Source organism: Amia ocellicauda, chromosome 4, assembly GCF_036373705.1.
Source record: "Amia ocellicauda isolate fAmiCal2 chromosome 4, fAmiCal2.hap1, whole genome shotgun sequence".
NCBI lineage: Eukaryota > Metazoa > Chordata > Actinopteri > Amiiformes > Amiidae > Amia > Amia ocellicauda.
The window spans coordinates 3,130,933-3,152,750 of NC_089853.1; the positions used below are offsets into that span (position 1 = coordinate 3,130,933).

At 38.8% G+C, this 21,818-nt stretch overlaps 1 protein-coding gene across 3 annotated transcripts in view; it reads left to right on the top strand.

Annotated features, from left to right (window-relative positions):
- The window catches only part of LOC136747580 (metallophosphoesterase MPPED2), a 48,936-nt gene extending 28,792 nt beyond the window's left edge, over positions 1 to 20,144 (top strand). For all 3 annotated transcript variants that reach the window (XM_066700519.1, XM_066700520.1, XM_066700521.1), the window contains exons 5-7: positions 17,035 to 17,150; positions 17,721 to 17,834; positions 18,927 to 20,144. In XM_066700519.1, coding sequence (XP_066556616.1) covers positions 17,035 to 17,150; positions 17,721 to 17,834; positions 18,927 to 19,045 — 349 coding nt within the window. In that variant the 3' untranslated portion in view covers positions 19,046 to 20,144. The remainder of the gene's footprint in view (positions 1 to 17,034; positions 17,151 to 17,720; positions 17,835 to 18,926) is intronic.
- Positions 20,145 to 21,818: the final 1,674 nt, after the last annotated feature.

Genomic DNA, 21,818 nt, shown 5'->3' on the forward strand with positions numbered 1-21,818 from the left:
CCTAATGACCTCTGCTTTTGTAGCAACCAGAGTGTCATTGTGCCTGCGCTGATCATATGTGGCTGAGGAAATGTACGACTCAAGTTCAAGGAAAGCCGAGCAGACTTCTCCTCTCCTCTGGGAATGACAGCATTGTTTATTTTCATTCTGCCAGGGCAAAACGACAATGGAATTCCCAGAGTGCATCTGGCTGCCACTGTGAAGTATTTTGTTTCTGAAAATCTTGGAAGCTTTCTTCCACAAAGCTAATTATAGCCTCCATAACCCTGTTAATAGATTTTTTTTTCTATATGGACTGAATGAAAGGTATTTATTTTATTTATTTATCACTTGTCCTGCAGATATTTCAGGGAGTAGATATCCCTCAGGAGACTCGCGGAATTATTATTTCTAGCGAATGTCGCTGTATCACATCAACAAACAAGCTTTTTTTTTTCCCCCAAGCAAAAATCATCAAAATTATTTAAAAATACATTTCAAGCTCCTCTTCAGCTACAGCATATACCACTCTCGCCAGGGAATTGCGAATCAGTGAAGTTAGATTATTAATAGTAAGTCATATAGCGAAGATACCGTTGTATATTTTAAAATTGGCCTTAGCTGTGAAAATATTCAAGTGATATTTTATATAAACCTATAAATACAGTGCTTGTTGTAAATAACACCCATTAGGAGGCGTGTTTAAACCCTTTGGAGAACGGGAAAGGAATTCTGTGCTATTAATGCTTTTAAAAATGTGCATTAAGGGCACTTTTGAAAACTCCCTCTTTTAGGGAGACATCATACACAGGTTTCTGCTGAGCTGTCTGGCCTGGTGTTCAGATGGAGCCATTGCATCATGGTTGTTTTTTTTTCTTTTCTGCTATAGTGTGTTTTTTATTCTTTATTTTTTAAAAGCTATTTTGGATACACATAAGCAATGTTGCCTGGAAAGATCAAATTTATTTAACATTATAGATTAGAGACTCGTTTCTGTAAAGAGTCCTTTGTCACGACCACTGAAAATCCACATCCAGTCAAACAGGAAGCGGTCATTGTTCAGAAATATCCTGCCCCTTTTGTTAGGGAGAAAAAAAGAGAGACACAAACAAGAGGTGACCTTTCTGTCCCCTTGAAAAGCAGAGTTGCGGCTGGACTCTGTTCGGCTCACAACCTTTATCTGAGAGACGGCCCCGAGGTCAGCGCACTTCCATGTTCCCTCGTTCTGAATCGCAGAGACGGTGCCTTAATCGACTGTTTTTGTTTGCAAGAGACAAGGAGTATAAAGACTCTTCTAAATTTAATTAATTCATGGTAGGAAACAGTTCACACTTTACAGAAAGTACTATTCTATGATTTCATTCATTTTTTAATTCCTATTTGAATTAATCTTCATACAGATTATAAAACTGCTAACAAAAGTATTACACAGAGTTTTGCTGGTTTGTTTTTATCGTAAGGTGGGAATTGACTTGACTTGCTCATTAGCTAAAGACCCTGACAGCGTGTTATATCCAGATACTTCAGATAATCTTGCTTTATTTTATTCTATTTCCCCCTCCCTCCCATCACCTCACAAGCAGGCCACTGCTGGACCAGGGGGAATGGGGACAGTCCTGTGCCCTGATCTTTTATTTTAAAGTACATGCTTCCTGTCTTCCCCACGGGTTGGGACTGCAGTCATGTGATTGCAGTTTAATTTGTGTTGAAGTGAGGTAATGGCACGCTGGGCAGGCCCATAGATTACCGCTTTTATATAAAGGGTTTTGTTCCTGTTCCCATAGAGAAGTAGTGTGGCATTGCCACTGCCCCAGCTCTGAAATTACAAACGAGTTTACAGCTCCGAGGCTTTTATTGAGTTTAACATTATTGTGTTCCTAACAATTCGTGAACAACTGAGGTCTTTGTTGCGCAGCCTGCAATGTAAAGCACTTTGAGAACCCTTTATTCTTAAAATGTTCGTACTAGGAATGTGAAGGGGCAAAAAAATTCTTGTTTAATAAAAAAGGATTATCTTACAGGCTTTACCATAACATCTTTTATAGTTTTTTCTGTGCATCTCTCTTGTTCAGGCAGTTTTCTAGGTTGTGTGTTTGGTATGTGACACCTGATTGGCCGTGGACAGGGCATGCAGCACTCGAAGAATGTAAGCCTGTATGACAGTATTAAATAAATATGCATGTCTTTATAACGTGCTTTAATTTGCAGGCGCCAGGTTCCTATTTCGTTTGTCTTGGCTTCGGGCCTCCCACTCGGTAATGTGCAAATCCCAGGGACTGTCTACATGACAACTAGCTCCTCGCCATTCTGTCTAATCCTCGCCGGCTGCATCCTCACACTGGGCGGCTGGGATGCACGGCTGCCGCTCAGTAAATCTGCACATTGATCAGCAGAAAAAATGTAAAGACTGCCTGTGCAGGATTTGTGGCTCTCGAGGTGCTCATTAGATTATAAACAAGCCGTGGCATTAGCAGGTAAAGAGTTGCATCTCACCCGCTCCGCTCCGGCTTCTCCGTCGCCTTTCAGAAAGCATGCTGAAATTACTACAGTGTGGCCTTCCCCTAAATGGAGGTCTGTTACATCTACAGATGGATTTATCAAGCCTGAGTTGATACAGACTTTATGGAGCCTGTAGACACGAGAAGAAGCCTGATCTGGAATGGGTTTCACTGCCTGAGTCAGGGGTGTAAATGATGGATTTGCCACTGTGTTCTGTATAGTGTGACAGAACGCAGCACCCACGCCCCGTCCTGTGAGCATTCCCAGGCATTGTGCACCAGATCCTACCTGGCTTGTGTAAGAGGAATATTCTATTTCACGGACAACCAGCGTGATTAATTGAAGTTGAGAGTCAATAGAGATGCGTCTCGATTAACCCCTCCCCCACCTTGCATGCAGGAGGGGGTAGAAAATCTAAAAGAACTGCATTCACATATCCCTGTTCTTTTTCTATTTGAAATACGATGTCTATGTCGTGCTTAGAAACATCCGTCGACCTTTGCATTTTAAACTAAATGACTTAAACAAAGAAGGGGGGAAACAAAACTGGCAACAGTAGGACTGAATCCTGAATTTAGAGCCATTTTCTCAGATGGATGTGGAACTAATTCTAATTCTGTAGTTTTTGCTCATACAGATTTAAGTATGGCATTAATTATAAACTTGTTTTTAATTAATTGTTATTAGGCAAATCTCAAGAATATGGTGACCTCTACAGCCACTGCAGCACTGCGAAAAATTTGTCTGGGTGGGGAGAAGAAGAAGAAGAAAAAAAAAAAGCATTCATAAAACTACTTTGCAGCTGACAGGATTTTGACAAATGAGAACATTGGCCGATTTGTATGTTTAAAGATCATTCATGCGTAAGCAGAAGCTTTGATTACCAGCTGATTTATAGGTTGAGACTTCAGAAAAAGGAGAAACGCATTTACATGGCAGACCCGTGGATTTAAGGTGGTATGGCGGGTTTAATTATGAATGATCCCAGCACCAATGCTTTGGGTCTCCTTTGGCTGACAGGATGTTCAAGTATGGAGAACGCAGTTTAGAATTACTGTGAAATGAAACATCAAACTGACTCATTACCTTAAAATCACCGTTGAGAGGCGCATCCTTGCCTCACCTCGTGTTGACATGACCCTGTATCTATAGGAACGGTGTACTTTATGGAAATGTTTTTGATCAGACGGATTCTGTTTTAAGGACTTAAGAGACTCCGTGCTCGGTCTGCAAGAGCTCAGCCGTCCCTACAGGGATTGATGCTGTCACCGTGTCAGAGGTGTAGATGAGGTTATCTTTTTGATCGTAATGGTAAATGATGGATATGCCATCATGAAAGAGCCCCTATGGAGATTTCTTTTTTTTTTTTTTCTTACACTCAAAAACAAGGAATGATAAATTGCTGTTAGATGCAGTTTTTTTCTGTCTTTCAGCAGAGACAGTGCCAGGGTTTATGGATTTTGTTCCTGGATTGTTTTCCCCTTTGAATTTGGTTGTTTTCTCTGGTTAAATGACCATGTATTTGCATATTCACATTTGAAAGAATCCCACAAAAGAGCAGACTATATGCCTGCAGCTAGAAACACAATATCTTACTTCCACAAGTGCCCCGTGTCAAGGTACAATGTTTGTATCTCTAAGGCATGGCCAAGAGAGAAGACAAGTCCTCTGTTATGTAGAGGGCGTTAAAACAATTGAAGAAGCAGTTGGCTCTTAAAGGAAAGGGTAGCCTAAGCAATATTCACAGACCTAGCATGTAAAGTGTATCGCAAGTCTACTTTGCTGAAGGTCAAAATGCTGTCCACACTATATCAAAAATAAAATGTCATGGGACCAATTGAATGTTTTGAGTTATGGTTTGGGGGGGGAGCTAAATTCTGTGAATTCTTAAATTTAGCCTTTACATTTTTCTATTATTGCATAGGCCACATAAACACAGATTTCAGGAGTTCAAGTTTACCCTTGCAATTTAAATAGTTTGTACATTAAGGCTTTATTAGAAGGCTTTCATTGGTCAATTATCTTTTAGTTAGATGCTGTTTTTTATGCAGGTACACTCTGTGCTCTATTAATCGAGCGTCTTGACTTGTTTCTCCTCCTTAACCGGAGAAAACATGCATCGCTGTCTATGTGAAAGCGCAGTCGAACGTTGTGACTTTGTTTCTTGAGCCGTAGGGGGGTTTATAACCCTTTTCCAGACGCTACCTGCTTATGTCAGTGATTGCAGCCTGACCTTTGACCCGAAGGAGCAGTGGCATGTCGGCATTAATTAGCCTGCCTTGTCTCCTAAACTCTCCAGATCCCAATCTAGCACAGCACCCTTAATCGGTATGTGCCGCCTGTAGTCAAAATACACCATTTTGCAGACGATTGAACTGTAGCAGTGCTGAGAGAGGGCCTCCCTTTACACACAGTACGCAGATTCCATAGAAAACAGGCAAAGCTTTATTTGAATTGCACTCGCTTTAATAGTGGGATGTTGTCAGGTCTGCTTTGTCATTTGTTATTGTGTAGACTTTTCCAACCATCTGTGTTACGAATCATTTCTAAAGAAGATGGTGGGTAACAGGAGGAGCTTATCCACGTGAATTGGAGTATTTTTTTGCTTTAGGATGTATCCATTTATTTATCTGGACTTTAAACATTTATTATTTTATATATGACAATTTAATTGACTGTAAATGTATAATGCTTAGCAATTAAAAGAACAATAGCATAGATAAGCTTTTACTTAATGATTTTACTTCTCTCTATACCCATATTATGAAATAACCTCTTCATTTATTTTGGCTGACATTGTTTTGCAGGCGGATAGTTCATAAACACTTGAAACTGTGCTGTAAGCTTCAGTAAAGTCTTGGGTCGGCTGCAGGAGAGTTTCTCTGGTATATTACAGCCAAGATCATTTAGCTTATTATAGAAAACCTAAACTGATTTAATGAGCATTATGCTGCTACATAAATTTAATGACCTGTGAAACAAACAGTGTTGTGCCCATTACGAATTAATGTTAAGTGGTTTGTTATACAAGTCAGGGTTATATGGAGTAATTTAAATATAAATTCTTTGTTGAGTTTTTAGAGCACTTAGAGATTTACATACAATGAAAATACAAATGTTCTTAGTGGTCTCTATTAATAATAATAATAATAATATTATTATTATTATTATTATTATTATTATTATTATTATTATTAAGTACTACTACTTCTACTACTAATAATGATAGCAATTAACTGTAAATGTGACAGATAAGGGGTTACCCTGCAGATCAGATCAAATAAGTGTGATCCCTTTTCTGAACTGGCACGAGTTTAATGAAATACCTAACAAAATCTGCACAGCAGGATGCAAAGGCTAGACATGAGGTGCCCACAGCCAGCCAGCTGTCCAAAACCACAAAAAAACAAAAGCCAATATAAAAACTAATTTGAAAAGTACACACACACAATCTGTAGGTAGTCATTTTGGTAGCAGCTTGTGTGCAGCCTGGGTAAAACACCTGTTTTATTTAATTTTGTATTTATATATTAAATTATTATATATATTTAATTATGTTCCTTTATAATTGTATCAGTTATTCTTTTATTCTAAATCAATTGTATCTGTAGCTCAGGCACAGTGTATTTATGCCCTTCCTTCTTAGTCTGCATTAGGTTACTGGCAGGTAAATATTGAAATATTCAAATAACCTTTTGTTGAAAAAAAAAAAAAAGCCATAAAAACGGATGGGACCTGTGCATTAGCAAAGCAGACTGTTTTATAAATAACTTCCACAAGTATACCATTTCAGTGAGAGAAAGGGCAATTGAAAACGCAGATAATCGTCCCCAACTCCATTATTCTCCATCGAGTTCAGTTGAAAGGTTAGGAATTTAAGTGCTTCTGCAGCTTAAAAAACGCCGGGCAGGGAGACTTCCAGGTGCTGGGCTAAGTGCTGCAGGTTTACTGTGCCGTTTCCGAAGGGAGTCTTGGACACGTGGGAGGTGAAGGGCATAAAATATAGATAAACTACACTAAGACTCATCCGCAGAATGCCGCACAATATGTGCCGTGTGTTGAAGAGACTTGCACAGTTCATGTCTGAGATTGAGGACCTCGGACGCTTTGACACCGTGTATAACACGCCAAAGTGGAGGAAATAAACACGAAAAAAGTTCTGTCTGGTCTGTACCAGAAAGTATGAACAGCACTCGAATTAGACACATTCTTTGTCTTCATCCCTTTGGTTTGAGTCTACTGTGTTTATCGGTGTTGCTCTTTTGTTGTTGTTGTTTTTTAAATATCTTAGTAAATTAGTGTAAAGTCTAAACACAGGGTCTGCTATTCCTGCTCCCAGGAACAACCCGAATGTTATATGTATTTAGAAGGTCAGGTGTGTCGCTCCCTGGAAAGCTTTTCTTGAGGAGATGGGACATGAGCAAGTGCACCCGTTAGCTCTGTCCACTGACTGCACACATGCTCTTTCCTATCTGTTTCAATAGGGATGCCTTGTAGTTTTAATATAAGAAGGCTATTTATGTCTTTGATAGGCTATTGCTAGCATTTATAACCCTTCATGTTTTTCAAGGAACCCTATTTGTAAAGGCAGTGGTCACTGTCAATAGAACAGATGTCATTAAGTCCTGGATTTTTCAATTATAGGAGAACGTTTTTTTGAAGGTAGTAATTCACTGTTAATACCTTGTAGTTTAAACCTGGATCGACAAGTAAATGAGAACCAAAATTAATCTCTTTTTAAAAGCATACACCTTGTTTTGCAATATTACAGAACACAACATCTTGCCTCTAAACAAAAGACCGTCAAAATGTAACATTACCTTTCGCATGGGTTGTTATTACAAAGACTGCAAAGCATTTATTAAACTGTTCAGCTTAGTCCACTTCATGAATCTCCCCAAATCATTTTTTAGTTGATTCATCTGACCTTTTATTTCTAGCCTCTCCGGTATTACTTTTTTTATTATTATTATTATTATTATTATTATTATTATTATTATTATTATTATTACGTGTATGCATTTATTTTTGCAGATGATCAGCCAAAGGTGTGACCTCTGACCTTTACAGCTCAAGGTTCTAATGACAGCCAAATGAAATCGGGATGTCTAAAGAGACAGATAATAAAGTGAAGACAGCTACAGACAAAAGCTGCGCTCGCGGTTTATTGAAAAAGGTGCACAACAGTCAAGGCAAATGCTGGTGCTGGTGAAAGATTATACCCATTCATATATCTGGGGCCGTGTTGAAAAGTGGGCACTCTGTTGTATATTTATTCAGTTATCAATCACAATCAGACAGCCCCCAGTGGCTGGCTGTTTGTCTGTGAAAGCATTGTAATCTTATTTTTATCAGTTCCTTCCTGTCCTCCAGACAGTTAAAATAGCACAGCACAGAAGGGTTCAAAATATCTTAATGGATTAGCTGTTTGGAGATACAAGTTACCAAAGGAAGGATTTTTTCGCCCCTGAAATCCCTTCCGATGATGATAATGGAGATAAAACACTGCTGGTTTTAATGGTCAAAGTGGGTAGTTGACTGGGGTCTCCAGCATAGGTTACTAGTTTAGTTTAGTTTTACCATTTTTGAACAAAATATGATTTAAAAATGTTAGACTGTGACAAACAAACAAAATGGGCAAAGAAACAAAATTAGCCTGTTATGTGTCGGATTAATTGGTCAGCAATTTGATACGTTAAATAAATAGTCAACTTTACTAAACACCCACAGTAGAATGGATTTGAATGGCTGGCATTTAATTAAGCTTGGTGTAGATTTTCCAAAAGGCATGTTTTTTTAAGGTCTCAATAACATGTTTTTAAACATTAATGTCAAGATCAAGTTATTTGCAAAACGAATAAATAAATACATCTTTCATTCCTGCTGCCTAAAATGTTTTTCCTTTTTTTTTTTTTTTTTTTAACCATGACATCTTTTCTTTCTTTGTGTGCAACTTCTACCAATGCCTCATTTTGCCTTCACTCTGAGCCAGCCATTGAGCAGCACTGGACGTATGAAGAGATGTTTAATTGTACAGGCCCTAGAGAAAGATTCGCACTATTCAGAAACTATTATAGAGCTCGTTCTTTTCATTTGTGCCCCTTTACGACTAAACCTTGAACTAACATTCATGTGAATACCAAGAACCTGGCATTTGACCCAGCATTCAATTATTGAGTCTTGCCAGGAGAAATATTTGTTGCATATACTTTTCAGGGTATCCAAAGTGTTGGGTTTGTATCTCTTGTGAAGACAGCAGGTTGTTCAATTTCTGAATATTGTTTCGTTATTCCACAAAAGCCTAGAACTTCCTTTTGTGAGTAATGGTGCTTACGTTGTATTTTCAGTTTCTGTGTTTATAATATGTAAATGTATATAATTGATCATTTGATCCTTAGCCTTTCTTCTGTCCTTTCAGTTCAACTTCAGAGAACTCTTACCAAGAAATGAGCAAGAACTGATGCTTTTTGTGTGTCTAAACCTATACAAATGAGAGGCCACTTAAAACTTTTGCTTTCTTTGACTTTGACCTCCATGCGCTCTGCAGAGCTTATAGATTTTATTAACCTGAATTTCAGACATTGGGGAAATTGTTGAGGATGGGTATTTCAATATTAATTGGGTTCTATATTCTGAAATTTTAGTGGCTTTTTGGTCAAATTGTATTAATGTTTTTAATTTCTGGCACAGAACATAGTTCCTCTCATGCGCTATCCAGTGATAAACGACAACAAAGACTCTTTTTCACAAAGCCGGGAGAGACAACTATAAAATCTGCATTCCTCCTCCCGCTTTATGTCTGCTTCCCAAGGTCTGTTTTCCTTATTCCACAGTGAATAGTGCTTTTATAATTTAGAAAACTGTGATACATCTGTGTGGTACTCTACTCTGAAAGCTCAGAGAACCTTAAGAGATGATGTTGTGGCCGAGTAAGGCTTTTAAATTGTACCACACCTACAGGCACGCTGTTCAAGGGTGCCTAAACCTCCACCAGCAATCCCCCTCCATCTGTAAACAATATTGAGTGGATAGATGGTCCAGTCCAGGTCATGAAGAGACTCATACAAAAAAAAATGTATTTCATTTTCACTGGCTCCATGTCAAAGGACAGAATCACAATTCAAATCTAGAATGGCAACAACAACTAAAGAGTCTGATTACACAATTTTGTGGGTCCACTTCCTGTCTCCTGTAAAAGATGTACAGGTTTGCCCAGGTCACGGGAGAACGGAGAAAAACCCGACCTTTTTTGTTTTGTTTTGTTTTTTGGCTTGTTTTTTCTTTGCCTTAAATGAATGAGTTGCTTTGTTGGCGATTGTTAGACAGAAGGAATCCTAGTTTTTCTTGTCACTAGAATGTAATGTGTTCAGTTGTTGTCTGAGGAGGACCTCATGTAAACTTGCACACTTGCCCCTGCTAGACTCTGGCTGTGGTCGAATATCACCTGTGTGAGGAGTTTCTAGCAGCTAGAGTCTCCTCACACAGGTGATATTTGACCACAGCAATGTAGAGAAACCTGGCTTTTGGCATCTCGCAAATCACCGTTAACAGTTCTGCTTGTGGTTCGTGAGAGTCTGTTTTAAATACTGCTGGTTTATATAAGAAGTGTAACATAAGTGTAAGAAGTCCGATATCTGAGATTTATGTAATTTTTTTCTCTTTGGCCGTTTCCTTTGTTACCTCCTTTAATGTTTTTCCACTGTGTGTGAGTTTCATCTTTCTTCCAAGTAAGATATCACATTTACAGGCTACATGGGCATTATGATTCTTATTTCCATTATTAAATTAGTTTCAGTTATGTAATTAATAGTGTGGTGGAGCAGACAACTTGATGTCATCATTTAAAAAATGTGCTTGGCAAATGCTTGAATTGTAACTGTAACTATATACTTGACTTAAGCTTTTTATAATATAAAGTTATGTATTAGTTCTTCTTATCCTTTTCTGAGGGTTGCATCTAATTCTTTCATATTATATTATCAAAAGAGAAGTGATTCTGATTATTAGTCTGTGACTTGTATGCAACCTTTTTAAATGAAAAGTAAAATATGCACCAGTAATTAAGTTAATTCTTTAGTGGCTTTTTCAAAATCGTGAAGAAAACTGATTTTACTAAAACGTATTCATGTTTTTTTTTCTTTTCACTGTGCTGAAAGATAGAAACATGTCTGTGACAAAGCAACAATTGTGTTTGAGAGTTTCTCCTCATGCCTGTAAGATCTAAGCTCATGACATAAGTAGGGAAAATTATACCATCTAATTAAATGTATAATTTTAAAGGGGAGGCACAGGATAGGGAGAATAGGGGGGGATAGAATTTTCCATTTGTCATTGTGTCACTTCAGTGAATTAAATTATTTGCAGGGGAATTAACTTGTCAGACCCCCTTTTTTTTGTGTGTCATTGTTCTCGTGGATCAAGTTCACCACTGGCTAACGGTTATTTTGGTTCGTCTGGTAACTCAATACCGATATTCCAGGTCAAATAGGCACCAGAGCGCCGGCTTCAGAATGGGGCAAGCAGTGTTTATTCAAGAGCCATTCCTTTCATTTCTGCGACGGGGGACAGAAGGTAGGGCCGCCTTTATGCCCAGGCCAACCTTTTTATCTGAGAGAGTCAGGTTTCAGCTGGCCTTCCTGCAAGGCCCATATTTCAAAGTCCTCTGAAACTATTTACAAATTGCTAGTCTTCATTCCCATAGTCTCCCTGCCGAGGTGGCTCCCCCATTCCCACATGAGAGAGGGCTGTTGGACATGCTTGCCCATTGTCTGGCTCCCCTTCCTGCCATTCAGGAGCCGGCATTGTTGTAAAGGCCTCTTTGTTTATTCACGTTGCCTTCTCATACGTGATTTCAAGAGCTGCTGAAGGATGTGGCGAAGTGAAGTGAATGTGTCGGGATGGTACTGACTGTTCGTGGTATTGTTTTCTTCTTATTTATTTTTTTATAAACAGAATGTTAAAATGCAGATGCATATTGTGTAATATTAGTAACTTAAAACAAGATATTTCTATAAGTATAGGGTATGTGTACTGATTAGCATTTGGTACTTTATCCCATATGCTCAATGCTGCTAAATATTAAAAGCGTATACAATTTCATTATTTTGTAAAGTATAGACTGTAGAGTTAAATTCAACATCCATCAAAATAACGATATTACTACCGATAGGTTCTCATTAAGCCATGTTTGGTCTTTTGTTTGATCTTCCAGATACTTTTTGCAGAGCGTGAGACAGTGGATCTCATTCATTCATAATAGATAGTTGTCAATTTATCACCCAGATGCAAGAACTTATTGCTTAAGCTGCAGGATTTTAATGTTCTCATTCAAAAAGGATTTTTCTTATTCTTCACTCAGAAGCTTTTCTAAGGATGTTACACTTCAGGGAAAAATCGTTAAGGAGTCGCTGCTTCTCAAGGTGCATTTAAAATTCCCAGCTCTGCAGAAGAAGATAATGAATTTTGAAAGCCTGTGAAAGCCAGTCAGCTTGCTAAACAAAATCCCAAAATGTATTGCAGTAGTTTCCCAGCAAACGTGATTTGTAGAAATGTTTATGTCCTTCAAAAAATATAAATAAATACGTGTAAACATCTGGTCGTTGAGGTGGTTTAGGTTATTTAGCCCAGTTGAAGATCTGAACTGTCATTTCGTTCTTCATAGTTCCAGTTCGATTTAATTTGGCCATAGTTGTTAGTATTCAGTCAACCCAATATTGCATCACCCCCAAAGTTTATAATGTCTCAGATGTCTCACAGTCATCAGCACTTTATCAAAGAGAAGCCACTTGGCTCCTATTACCACAGATTTCAGAGCTGTTAATAAACGGAGCAGGCTTGGTCATATATACTGTTTTCTGTCAGGTTGCCTCTCCCAGGGGTGAAATAAAAGTCCTATTAACATGCTCCTCCTCATTGGTCCTGACAGCTTGATCAATTAGGCTCCTCTTTAGATGACCTCTGTGCTACAGTGACAAGAAGGTGAGTCGAGAATGAATAGTTCGGTCGTGTAATGGGTTGCACTTGGCCTCAGATTTTTTTACACCCTGGAAAGACAAACTCTTTCACCACTGTTGAGGAGAACAGGTCTACAGAGAGATAGAAGTCGGGTTTGCGTTTCTGGTTCAACGAAACAGATTCGTGACACCCTTTTGAGATGCGATTTACTTTGTGTTTGCCCATCTGAGTTGTGTAATTGGAGAACATCCTGCATTATATATTTTGGATGCTGGTAGGATGCATATGATGGCACTTCTGTAATGACTGCCATGGTGCTACATCCATCATTGCAGACTAAAGGTTATAAATGGACACAACAAAGAAGGGAACGAATTTTTATTTTTTAAATATTGCTTTTGCTGAACTGAAAACCCTAGGGCCAGCTACAGAGGGGAAATAATTCAATATACACTGCAGGAGCAATAAAACTTAAACCAATTCTAAATGATTGTAAACATCATAAAAAAGGGAAGGAGAGAGGAAAGCACAATGATATATGTAATATTTCATTATATATATATATATATATATATGAGAGAGAGAGAGAGGAGAAATTTTATGATTAGAAGTAAGCGTAACATTTTTTACTTCCACTTGTGTTAATCAGCTACAACGTTTAAGCAATCAAAGAAAAGAAAGAAAAAAAAAATTGAAACACAAACACACTTAATGTCTCTGAATATTCACCAAAGGCGTCTCACGTCAGCATAAGTATTTTTATAGCGTTACTGCTGTGCTTTCCTCTCAGAAATTATTCAAATTGCACCCTGAAGTGAAGAGCTTTGATAAATAGAGCTCTTTGTGGTCGTCGCTGAGAAACCTAGCCCCGGACTATAAATGAACACCGTGAATGAAAGCTGACATTATGAGCAGATATAAAATGAATAGCTCCCGATCCTATCAGGGAAATGCATTATGCTGCGAATACTTGACTTCAAAATCTTTATTCTGCGGTTCATTAGGGTCAGTGGCAAGCATGCTACGTGTGCCACTGTTAACGACGATCTTTATTTGGTCCGTGTCTGGAGTCGTGGTGGAAGAGTTCTTCAGCTACAGGTCATTTTGTTCACAAAAGAAAATCCTAATGAAAATTGTAGGCGGATCAAAGAGATCAGAAGAGCAGATCAGATGATCCATTTCTCACTTCATTTCCTTGACTTCCTCCGCCTGAAGAGGTGGGTTTCGCCACGCAAACGCTTCAGATGTTAAGCCGAGGTGGTTTGTAGGAAAATCCTGTAAAGACGGAACATGCTGCTCACATCAGGCAAGGAGCTTTGGCCCACGCTCCCTCCCTGGCTTTCTCCAGGCGAGAGGCAGCATCGACCTGCATGGTTCCTGCAGTGTAATCTGGTGCTGTCTGGCAGCTAGACTAATTACAGCCTTACAGGTAGCAACGTTCCAGCTGGAGAAAGCCCCTGGTACTCGAGAAGCACAACACAGTTTCTCATTTGGCACGGAAAGAGCCGTAGCAGCATTATGGGGGTGGCGGCAGGGGGGGGGATTGTGCATCTATTAAATTTTCACCGATTGGTCTTTTTACAAGGATTCCAGTCCTCGTTGGAAGGAGACGAAGGATGCTGGCACCGTGCGTAAAGAGCAGCCTTTTTGATTCCAAGACTGGGCTGTAAAACTTGACACCAGCTTAACTTTCTCACACTGCAGTTTGCTGGTTTACAAGCTGTAAGCCGCCACACTGTGGGTAGAAGTGGGGCAGTGCGCCCACTGTGTTTCCGTTGTACAGGTTGGTTTGAATAACCCTAGGCAGCTCTGGCAGAGTCTGTGCCCTCAAAGACAGTGTCTGCTCTCCGGTCGTGGGCTCGAGCCCCTTCTACTCGCCTGTCTGTTTTCTCTTTAACTAATTTTCACTGTGGGAGGAAAAAAAAAACTGCTATAAACAATGCACACTACCTTAATGATTGCAGTGGGCTTAATTGAATATTGACATTCTGTATATGAGGCTAAATGGATTCTGTCTAACATGTAACTCCAAGGCAGCCGTAGCTTTAACCTGTTTGAGGTGACTGTGAAAGGAGTCATTAGGAGCCAGTCGTTTGGGATGCGAGGTCAGTGCGGTGCGGTTACGTGGAATGCCATTTTCCTTCCAATCAGCCCAGAAGATGCGCCCTTTTAATGTGTCGGCTAATAGGGTCCCTTTGCAAGAATCTAATGCTGTTGCTGGCCTCGTGGGTGCGTTGACCAGATGGTGGAGGCTTCTCGGAGTCTCGTTTAGAGAATTTGAACCTCACCAGAGCACTGTGTACTCGGACCACATTGTAGACGGCGGACGAAACAATATTGCCTTTGTGAGGTTTGACGGTCATTTATCTTTTCGAGTTAAAAAAATAAAATAAAATACTTACCGAACAGAGAAGGTATATTTCATAGTGGAGAGCTCCGACAATGGAGCCATTGTTATTCCTGGATCCATAATGACTGTTAATTCATTTTCCTGAAAGGATTCGAATGTCATTTGGTTAATTTTCTTCCGTTTCCCCTTTTTTTTCTGGGCCTTTAATTTGGAATATTTTTCAGTTTAGTGTTTCCAGACTGGTTGATTGATTGATTGATTCCGTGATTAATGGATGTCTAGGGTAGGGTAGGGTAGCTGTATGCTCCCTTTTTCCCTGATTTCCCGAGTTCACAGAAGGCCATCTCCCCACAACACAGCTGCTGCAGGAGTATAGACAAACAACACTACAAATAAAACACGATGGCAATTCTGTTCAGTACCAGGGCAACATAAATACAATGCAAGACGACAGAAGCTTGTTCTGCAATGCTAAAAATTAAGTTGCAAACTGCATTTCGTTTAAACTTGATGGTCCATCTTTGACAAACGTGAGATTAGCTATACAGCAACAAAACTGTCTAATACACTTTAAATGTCCTTGTTTTAAACTACTGTTTTTTAAAAGCTTGGGGATTATTTTACATACACTGTAAGTGATAGATTGTTTTTGTTGAAACATGGAAAACAAAAATGTATTTTTCACATAACTGTAAAAGTTGTTTGTTTTTGAAAAAAGGGCATTGAAATTTGTAGGAACTGTTTAAGTCCTCATATATTCAGCGTTTGGTAACTGTCCAGATTCAAGAACTAGAAACTGATCTAGTAACCCAATTAATCTTTTCTTTATCCTGCAGTGGTGTTATTTGTAGGCGTTTGTGAATTGCGTATATGTTTTGATTTGGATGCTGTTAGAATGTTCAATGTGAACACATCAGAAACAAAAATTAAAATTATAATAAATTATCATCATCATCATCATCATCATCATCAGGCTGTGTGTATCCACTGCTGAAAGAAGGCCTCCCCAAGAGTTTCAATTTACAATTTTCCAGGATATTCAAGCAACTTCACATCTGCTGTGTGTTCTTCCTGGTATTTTTTCACCTCTTAGGATCCATTCTGTAGCTTCGTTTGTCCGTGATATATTACTTTTTCTGGAACACCGCAAAGTAGTTTTGTACACAAGATATTTTTCTAGAAGGATCCTTTTAATTTGTGTCACAACACACCTCCATGTAGCTCGATATCCATTCAGCACAGCCCATACAGTGATTCTTCACCGTAACAATCTCTATTGATGTTTCTTGACTTGATTTCCCCCTGGTGAAATACAATACAACACTCAGACTAAATGACTCAAAATACCACCGCTCCTTTCAGCGACATCCTGTTTTACTAAATGCGGCAAAAAACATAATGCTGAGTTTGTTATACCCGAACCAGAACTACTAATACAGACTGCTCTCTACATGTCTGTTCCTATTTATTTCTTTATACGGAAATAGCATGTGACAATACAGACAAGTTTTTTAAGTTTTTATTGCTCTTGCATATATGTTGCCTTTTGCAATTCTTTGTGTAGCTGATGATTATATTTGAGACAAAGGCAAGGAAGTATACAATTTATAATTTCAAAATTGTTATTTAAATTTCTACATTTTTATGATTTGGTCTTCAACTGCTATCCCTTTCTTTTTCAGATTAAATATTTGATTGCAGTACAGTACACTGTCAAACTAATTGATAAAGAACTTACCGTGAGACTGATGCAAGCACTACACACGATCAGAAAACCTCACAAGTGTCTTAGGGTGTAACAGTAATATGTCGTTCTGTGGATCATAGGAGCTTCTTGTCGATACAGAAACCTGCGTCCTTCTCCAGGTTTCTCTGCTGAAGCCCTTGTAGATATAGAATCTCATACTGTCTTTCAGGGGTGATGTTTAACTTCTGTTCTGCCACATTATGAAGTAGAGTGGGATTCAAATTAGTGCTTTACCGTTTATATTGCATGTGTGATATAATTTGAGTCTTCACAAAATTATTATTTTTAATGCACCAACCTGCCAATCACAAATTCCAAACTCGGTGCTTGATGGCAGCAGCCCCTTGGGAATTCACGGGAAGCCCCAGGCAGATCGAGAGCTGCCATCCAGAATTGGGTACAGAATTTGCAATTGGCAGGTTTGGTCGACATTTTGATTTAATTGGGACCTTTTTTTGTTCCTATCAGTGTGTATCTTAAATATATGATTCTTCTTTTCCTGTAGGACGCCTTGGTTTAATGGATGGGGGTTTAACCTGCCTCGGGGCCAGTCTTTATTGGACAAATGGAACCTCGTCCCAGAGGGCATTGATATTCTCATGACCCACGGGCCTCCGCTCGGTAAGCTTAATTAGCTTAATTACGAAAACTCATTACCATGCTAAATTGATTTTTTTTTTTTCTTTTAATTATCTTTCCATTGTTTTTTTTTATCATTCCTTTCTTGTGAATATTGTAATTGTAGAGAGGCTGCTTATTTGTATTTCCAACTTGGTTTGACTATTGTCAGATAAACTGCTGTGAAAAATATCCACTGTTGCATTAATATGACATGGCGGCCGCGCTGACAGCTGACCGAGTTTTGTGTTCCGAGTCTGTAATTCCAGCAACCTTTCCAGCAAGTATTAATGGGAGGTAAAAATGTATGGGTGAGCTGTCCTCTCTTTAGCCATTGTGATGACAAACAGTTTCAGTCCATCTGTCTTCTTCCAGTATTCGTTTCCCCTCCTCAAGCGCTCTATTCTAATGCGATTTTTGCTTTAATTTTGGCCAAAAAAATAATTTTGCTGCATAGAAACTTGATTTGCAGTAGTGACAATTGAAACCCCAGTGAGTTATTGTTGCTCTGTTGACTGGATGAAACCTTATCCAAACAGAGAAAATTACAGTATTGATTGGATTTCGCCTCAGGTTTCAGAGACTGGGTTCCGAAGGAGCTGCAGAGAGTGGGCTGCGTGGAGCTGCTGAACACGGTGCAGAGGAGGGTCCGACCAAAACTGCATGTGTTTGGGGGAATCCACGAAGGTCAGTGATTACTGTGGAATGCATTTGAATTGTCTTTTACGTTTATGATGGGGAAGGAGGATGTATTTGATGTGTCCATGCAGGCTTGTTTTCCCAGGTGTAGGAACTATACATATTCCCGTATTATGCATAAGATTTTGCTTTTTCATGTTTTTTCGTACATTACCAGGACTTCTGAAGTCATGTGACTGTGTGTTGGAACAGGATTGCACAAAAAAGCTCTTGAGAAAACACGAATTCTATCTTGAATCCACTTTGTCTCCGTTAGAAACAAATACCGCAATAAAAAAAAAAATACTTATTACAAGAAATAACACCCATCCAACACCTCTCATAGAATCTGTACTTCCAGTTACCCGCATGATCAATTTAGTCCAAATTCTCAAGTTGCCCACTAAGGGAAGGGTGTTGGCAAGGAGCACTGTCTTTGTCTTCGTTTTCCACAAAAAAAAACGCCTGAGTCTCCGAGCTGTAAGACTCAGCGCAGCGCCGTGCTGTTCTCCCTGAACCCGCTGTCATTACCAGGATTAAACAGGAAGACAAAATCACAAAATTAATATCATATTGAGGTCTGGCATAATCTGTGCTTTAGAGGCCTAATCTGCGTCTGTGACGGAGCCTCGTGCAGCAGACTGTGTTTGTGAAATGTCCCCTCCCTGGTGCCTTCTGTGTTTTTTAATTAAAGATAGAATTAACATCATTAGAAAAAAAACATTGAAGAAAATCTTTGCCCAGAGGGGAAATGAACAAAGCACATGAAGAAATGACTGCTTGGTAGCATTGCATTTAAGTTTATTTATTTATTTATTTTGGTTTGGTTTTGGTTTTGATTTTATGTAAAATGCTTTTTTAAATATCACGTGTGTGTTTGATTGCTATTATTAATGACTCATGCCATCATATTAGACAATAGACAATCATAGTTTTGGGGGGTTTGTTTAATTTGAAAATAAATCAAATCTTCACACTGAAAAAAGGAAATTCTTCTTCCTAGTTTTTAAAAAAGCAGGACAAATCTCAACATAGCAGAGAGCGCAGAGCGGGTGTGAACTCTTGACCGTGCAGCTGATTTTGTCCTGTGTTTCCCTGCAGGTTACGGCATCATGACAGACGGTTACACAACGTACATTAATGCCTCCACCTGTACAGTAAGCTTTCAGCCAACCAACCCTCCGATCATCTTTGACCTCCCGAACCCACAAGGATCCTGAAATGCCACCAGGGAGGCCCATAAACTACAATTTTTCTAACAATAAGTCAGAAGAATCTTACTAAATGTTTCTTTCCAAAATATTGGTCTTTTGTAAACTGCAGGTACAAAAATAAAAAGAATGAAGATTTAAACAAAAAAAAAGAAAAAGAAAAAAAAAAGGTCATGCTGTTGAAATCGGATCTCTAAGATTATGAAGCTTTGTGAATTTGTATAACTACCATTTATATTTTGTTTGCATTTGCTGGATACATTGTTAAATGCCATTGTAATTTGTTATGTTCGCTTTACAGGACAATTAAGCTTTCTTTTGGCAGAATTGTACACTGCCTTAAACTAGCTTTACATTGTGATACTCTGAGAAAGAAGATCCTTTTTGGTTGAGCTGGGAAGTCCATTATTTATTTTCCGTGATGAATCGGAACCGTAATTGTGCATTTACAGAAATGTGAAGTACAGGGGCTCGATCCAGAGTGTTATGGCTGAATCTAAAGTATTTCATATTCGGCTACCAGTAAATCTTACTCCTACGATCTCCTGTAACTTCTGCACAATTTTTTTTTTTTTTTTTGCATTTTTATTGCAACTGGTTATAATATCACAAATGCTGTTTTTGTATTTTTTTTATGTAAATTTACAACTAAGTTGTAAAGCTAGAACCTTTTTTCTTCATTCCACTCCTCTGATGAACAGGAAGTTCAGAACAGAATGCGCCGTCAATGACTATAAACATCCTCAGAGTCTCCTGTACACAATCGTTACCAACTGAACCAGAGACAACTTGTTTATCTGAAATCTTTTTTTACACGCCTGCCTAAACAAGGTTTAGTTGTCCTTTAAATTTTAAATATTATTGTATTTGTGTTTTTAATTTCTTTTTTTTTCTAATTTTGCACTGTGTGTAAATGCAATCTTGCTAGCACAAAAAATGTTGCCAATAGTTGTTTCAACTTTGCCACTGTAAATGCTACTGGGCTTTTTTTCTGACTTAGTTACTGTTCATTGAAATTTAGAAATGCATTTTTTTCTTTAAATTTATTGTGATATATATTTAGCTGCCTTTATATGCAAATAAAATTGCAAGATTTTTACTTATTAAATACCTCTTTTTGTTTTTAAGAAGCACTCCTTTATTAATAAAGTTAACACTATCTTTACACTCTGACACAATATTCACTTCATTTATACATTTGAGATTAAGCTCAACCCTCTACACAGCACTCGACTATAATTGGATTCTCTAGAAATGTAAATATACAGACCCAGCGCTGAGTGTTGATCTGAGTAAACAGTCTTCCACTATTACAGCTTTACTCACTTTGAATGGTAGATTTTCACAGGAGCTTTTTCTCAAGTCTGATCATGATCACGTATAGTCTCGTGATACGAGCACAAAATGAAGGCTTTTGTTCATAAACTTGTGGCGCTAAGCATCGTGCCCTGGACAACATCCAATAGGTCTCCTGCTCCGTTTCTTAATGTGCTGTTTAGTGCTAGTGTCTGTGGAAGCTGTGGTCCGGTTGGCAATGGGAACTGAATGTGTGCACATACCAGGTGTGGCTTGTGCTGCAGTGTAGAAACCTTCCCATAATGCTCTTCAACTTAGCCTTCAGTCTCAACGTTTTTTGTGTTTAACATTTAATTTTTCACTACTGATTAGTTCATGAAACTTCCTTTTTATCGCGTGAACCTATCGTACGTGGCAGATTATGAGAACCGTGCCGGATGCCCATAGTTCTTTGCGGTCGGTTGGACAAGACTCCTGGTGACCTCTGTGTGGAGTTGAGGAGGATCATTTATACTGTCACATGGCTTGCACTCCAGCATGCATCGGCAAGTCTTTTAAGCGAGTTATTTGTTATTGCTTTTTATCAATCCTTTTAAGTATGGAAATATGATTCGTTAGCAAGTGCTTCTCTGGGCTGCGTCACAAAATGGCTGGTAAAAATACATTTGGTGCGTAAAGCTCGTCAAGCCTTTGTTGTGCCCGGGATGGGCATTTTCCATGTGTATGTGTTGTCCACATTCCTGGGCTGCAGTACAAACATTCAGAGGTCAATGCCATGACTAAATATAGATTGTTTTAAGGTGTATTTTTCATTGGAAAAACCACTGAAGACATTTTTTGTTATTGGACTGTAATGCTACACATACCGTCATGTAGATGTACAGTAGCACACGTATGCTCTGGGCTCGGGTGGTGAAGCAACGTCCCCTGCTTTCAGCTATTGGTTACACTTTAATTCCACTATGTTTGGAAACATCAAAATCTTAGACTGCTGTATGATACCTAAACATAAATGAATGTGGCATGAATGGTGGTACAACAGCTTTGTCAAAAGGGCTATAACTGTTTTATGTATCCCATGTCTGACCCGTATTAAGATTACAGATTTTCCTTTCGATTTCTTCCTCTGAGAGCAAGAATATTCATAAAGTAGGAGTGTTTGCTTAAACCATGGTGCACGATATGTTTTCACCAGTACGTTTGTGCTCCAATTCGTGAAGCAGTCCGTGTGCCTATGGAAAAGAAGAAAGAAAGAAAAAAAAAAAGAAACTGGTCCAGAAAAGCATTTGGCCTTGAAGACAAAATTCTGGGTTTCTCCCACTGAAACCAACTGTGAATCCCTCCAAGGCCAAAAATAACTGTCAGAATTCAATTCACCCATCCCCCACCCAGCCCAGATCAAAGGAGCCAAACCAATTAACTTTCCCCAACTAGAGCACAAAATATAGCCTGAGACCTGTTAAAGCCTGAGCCTTCATTAGCATAA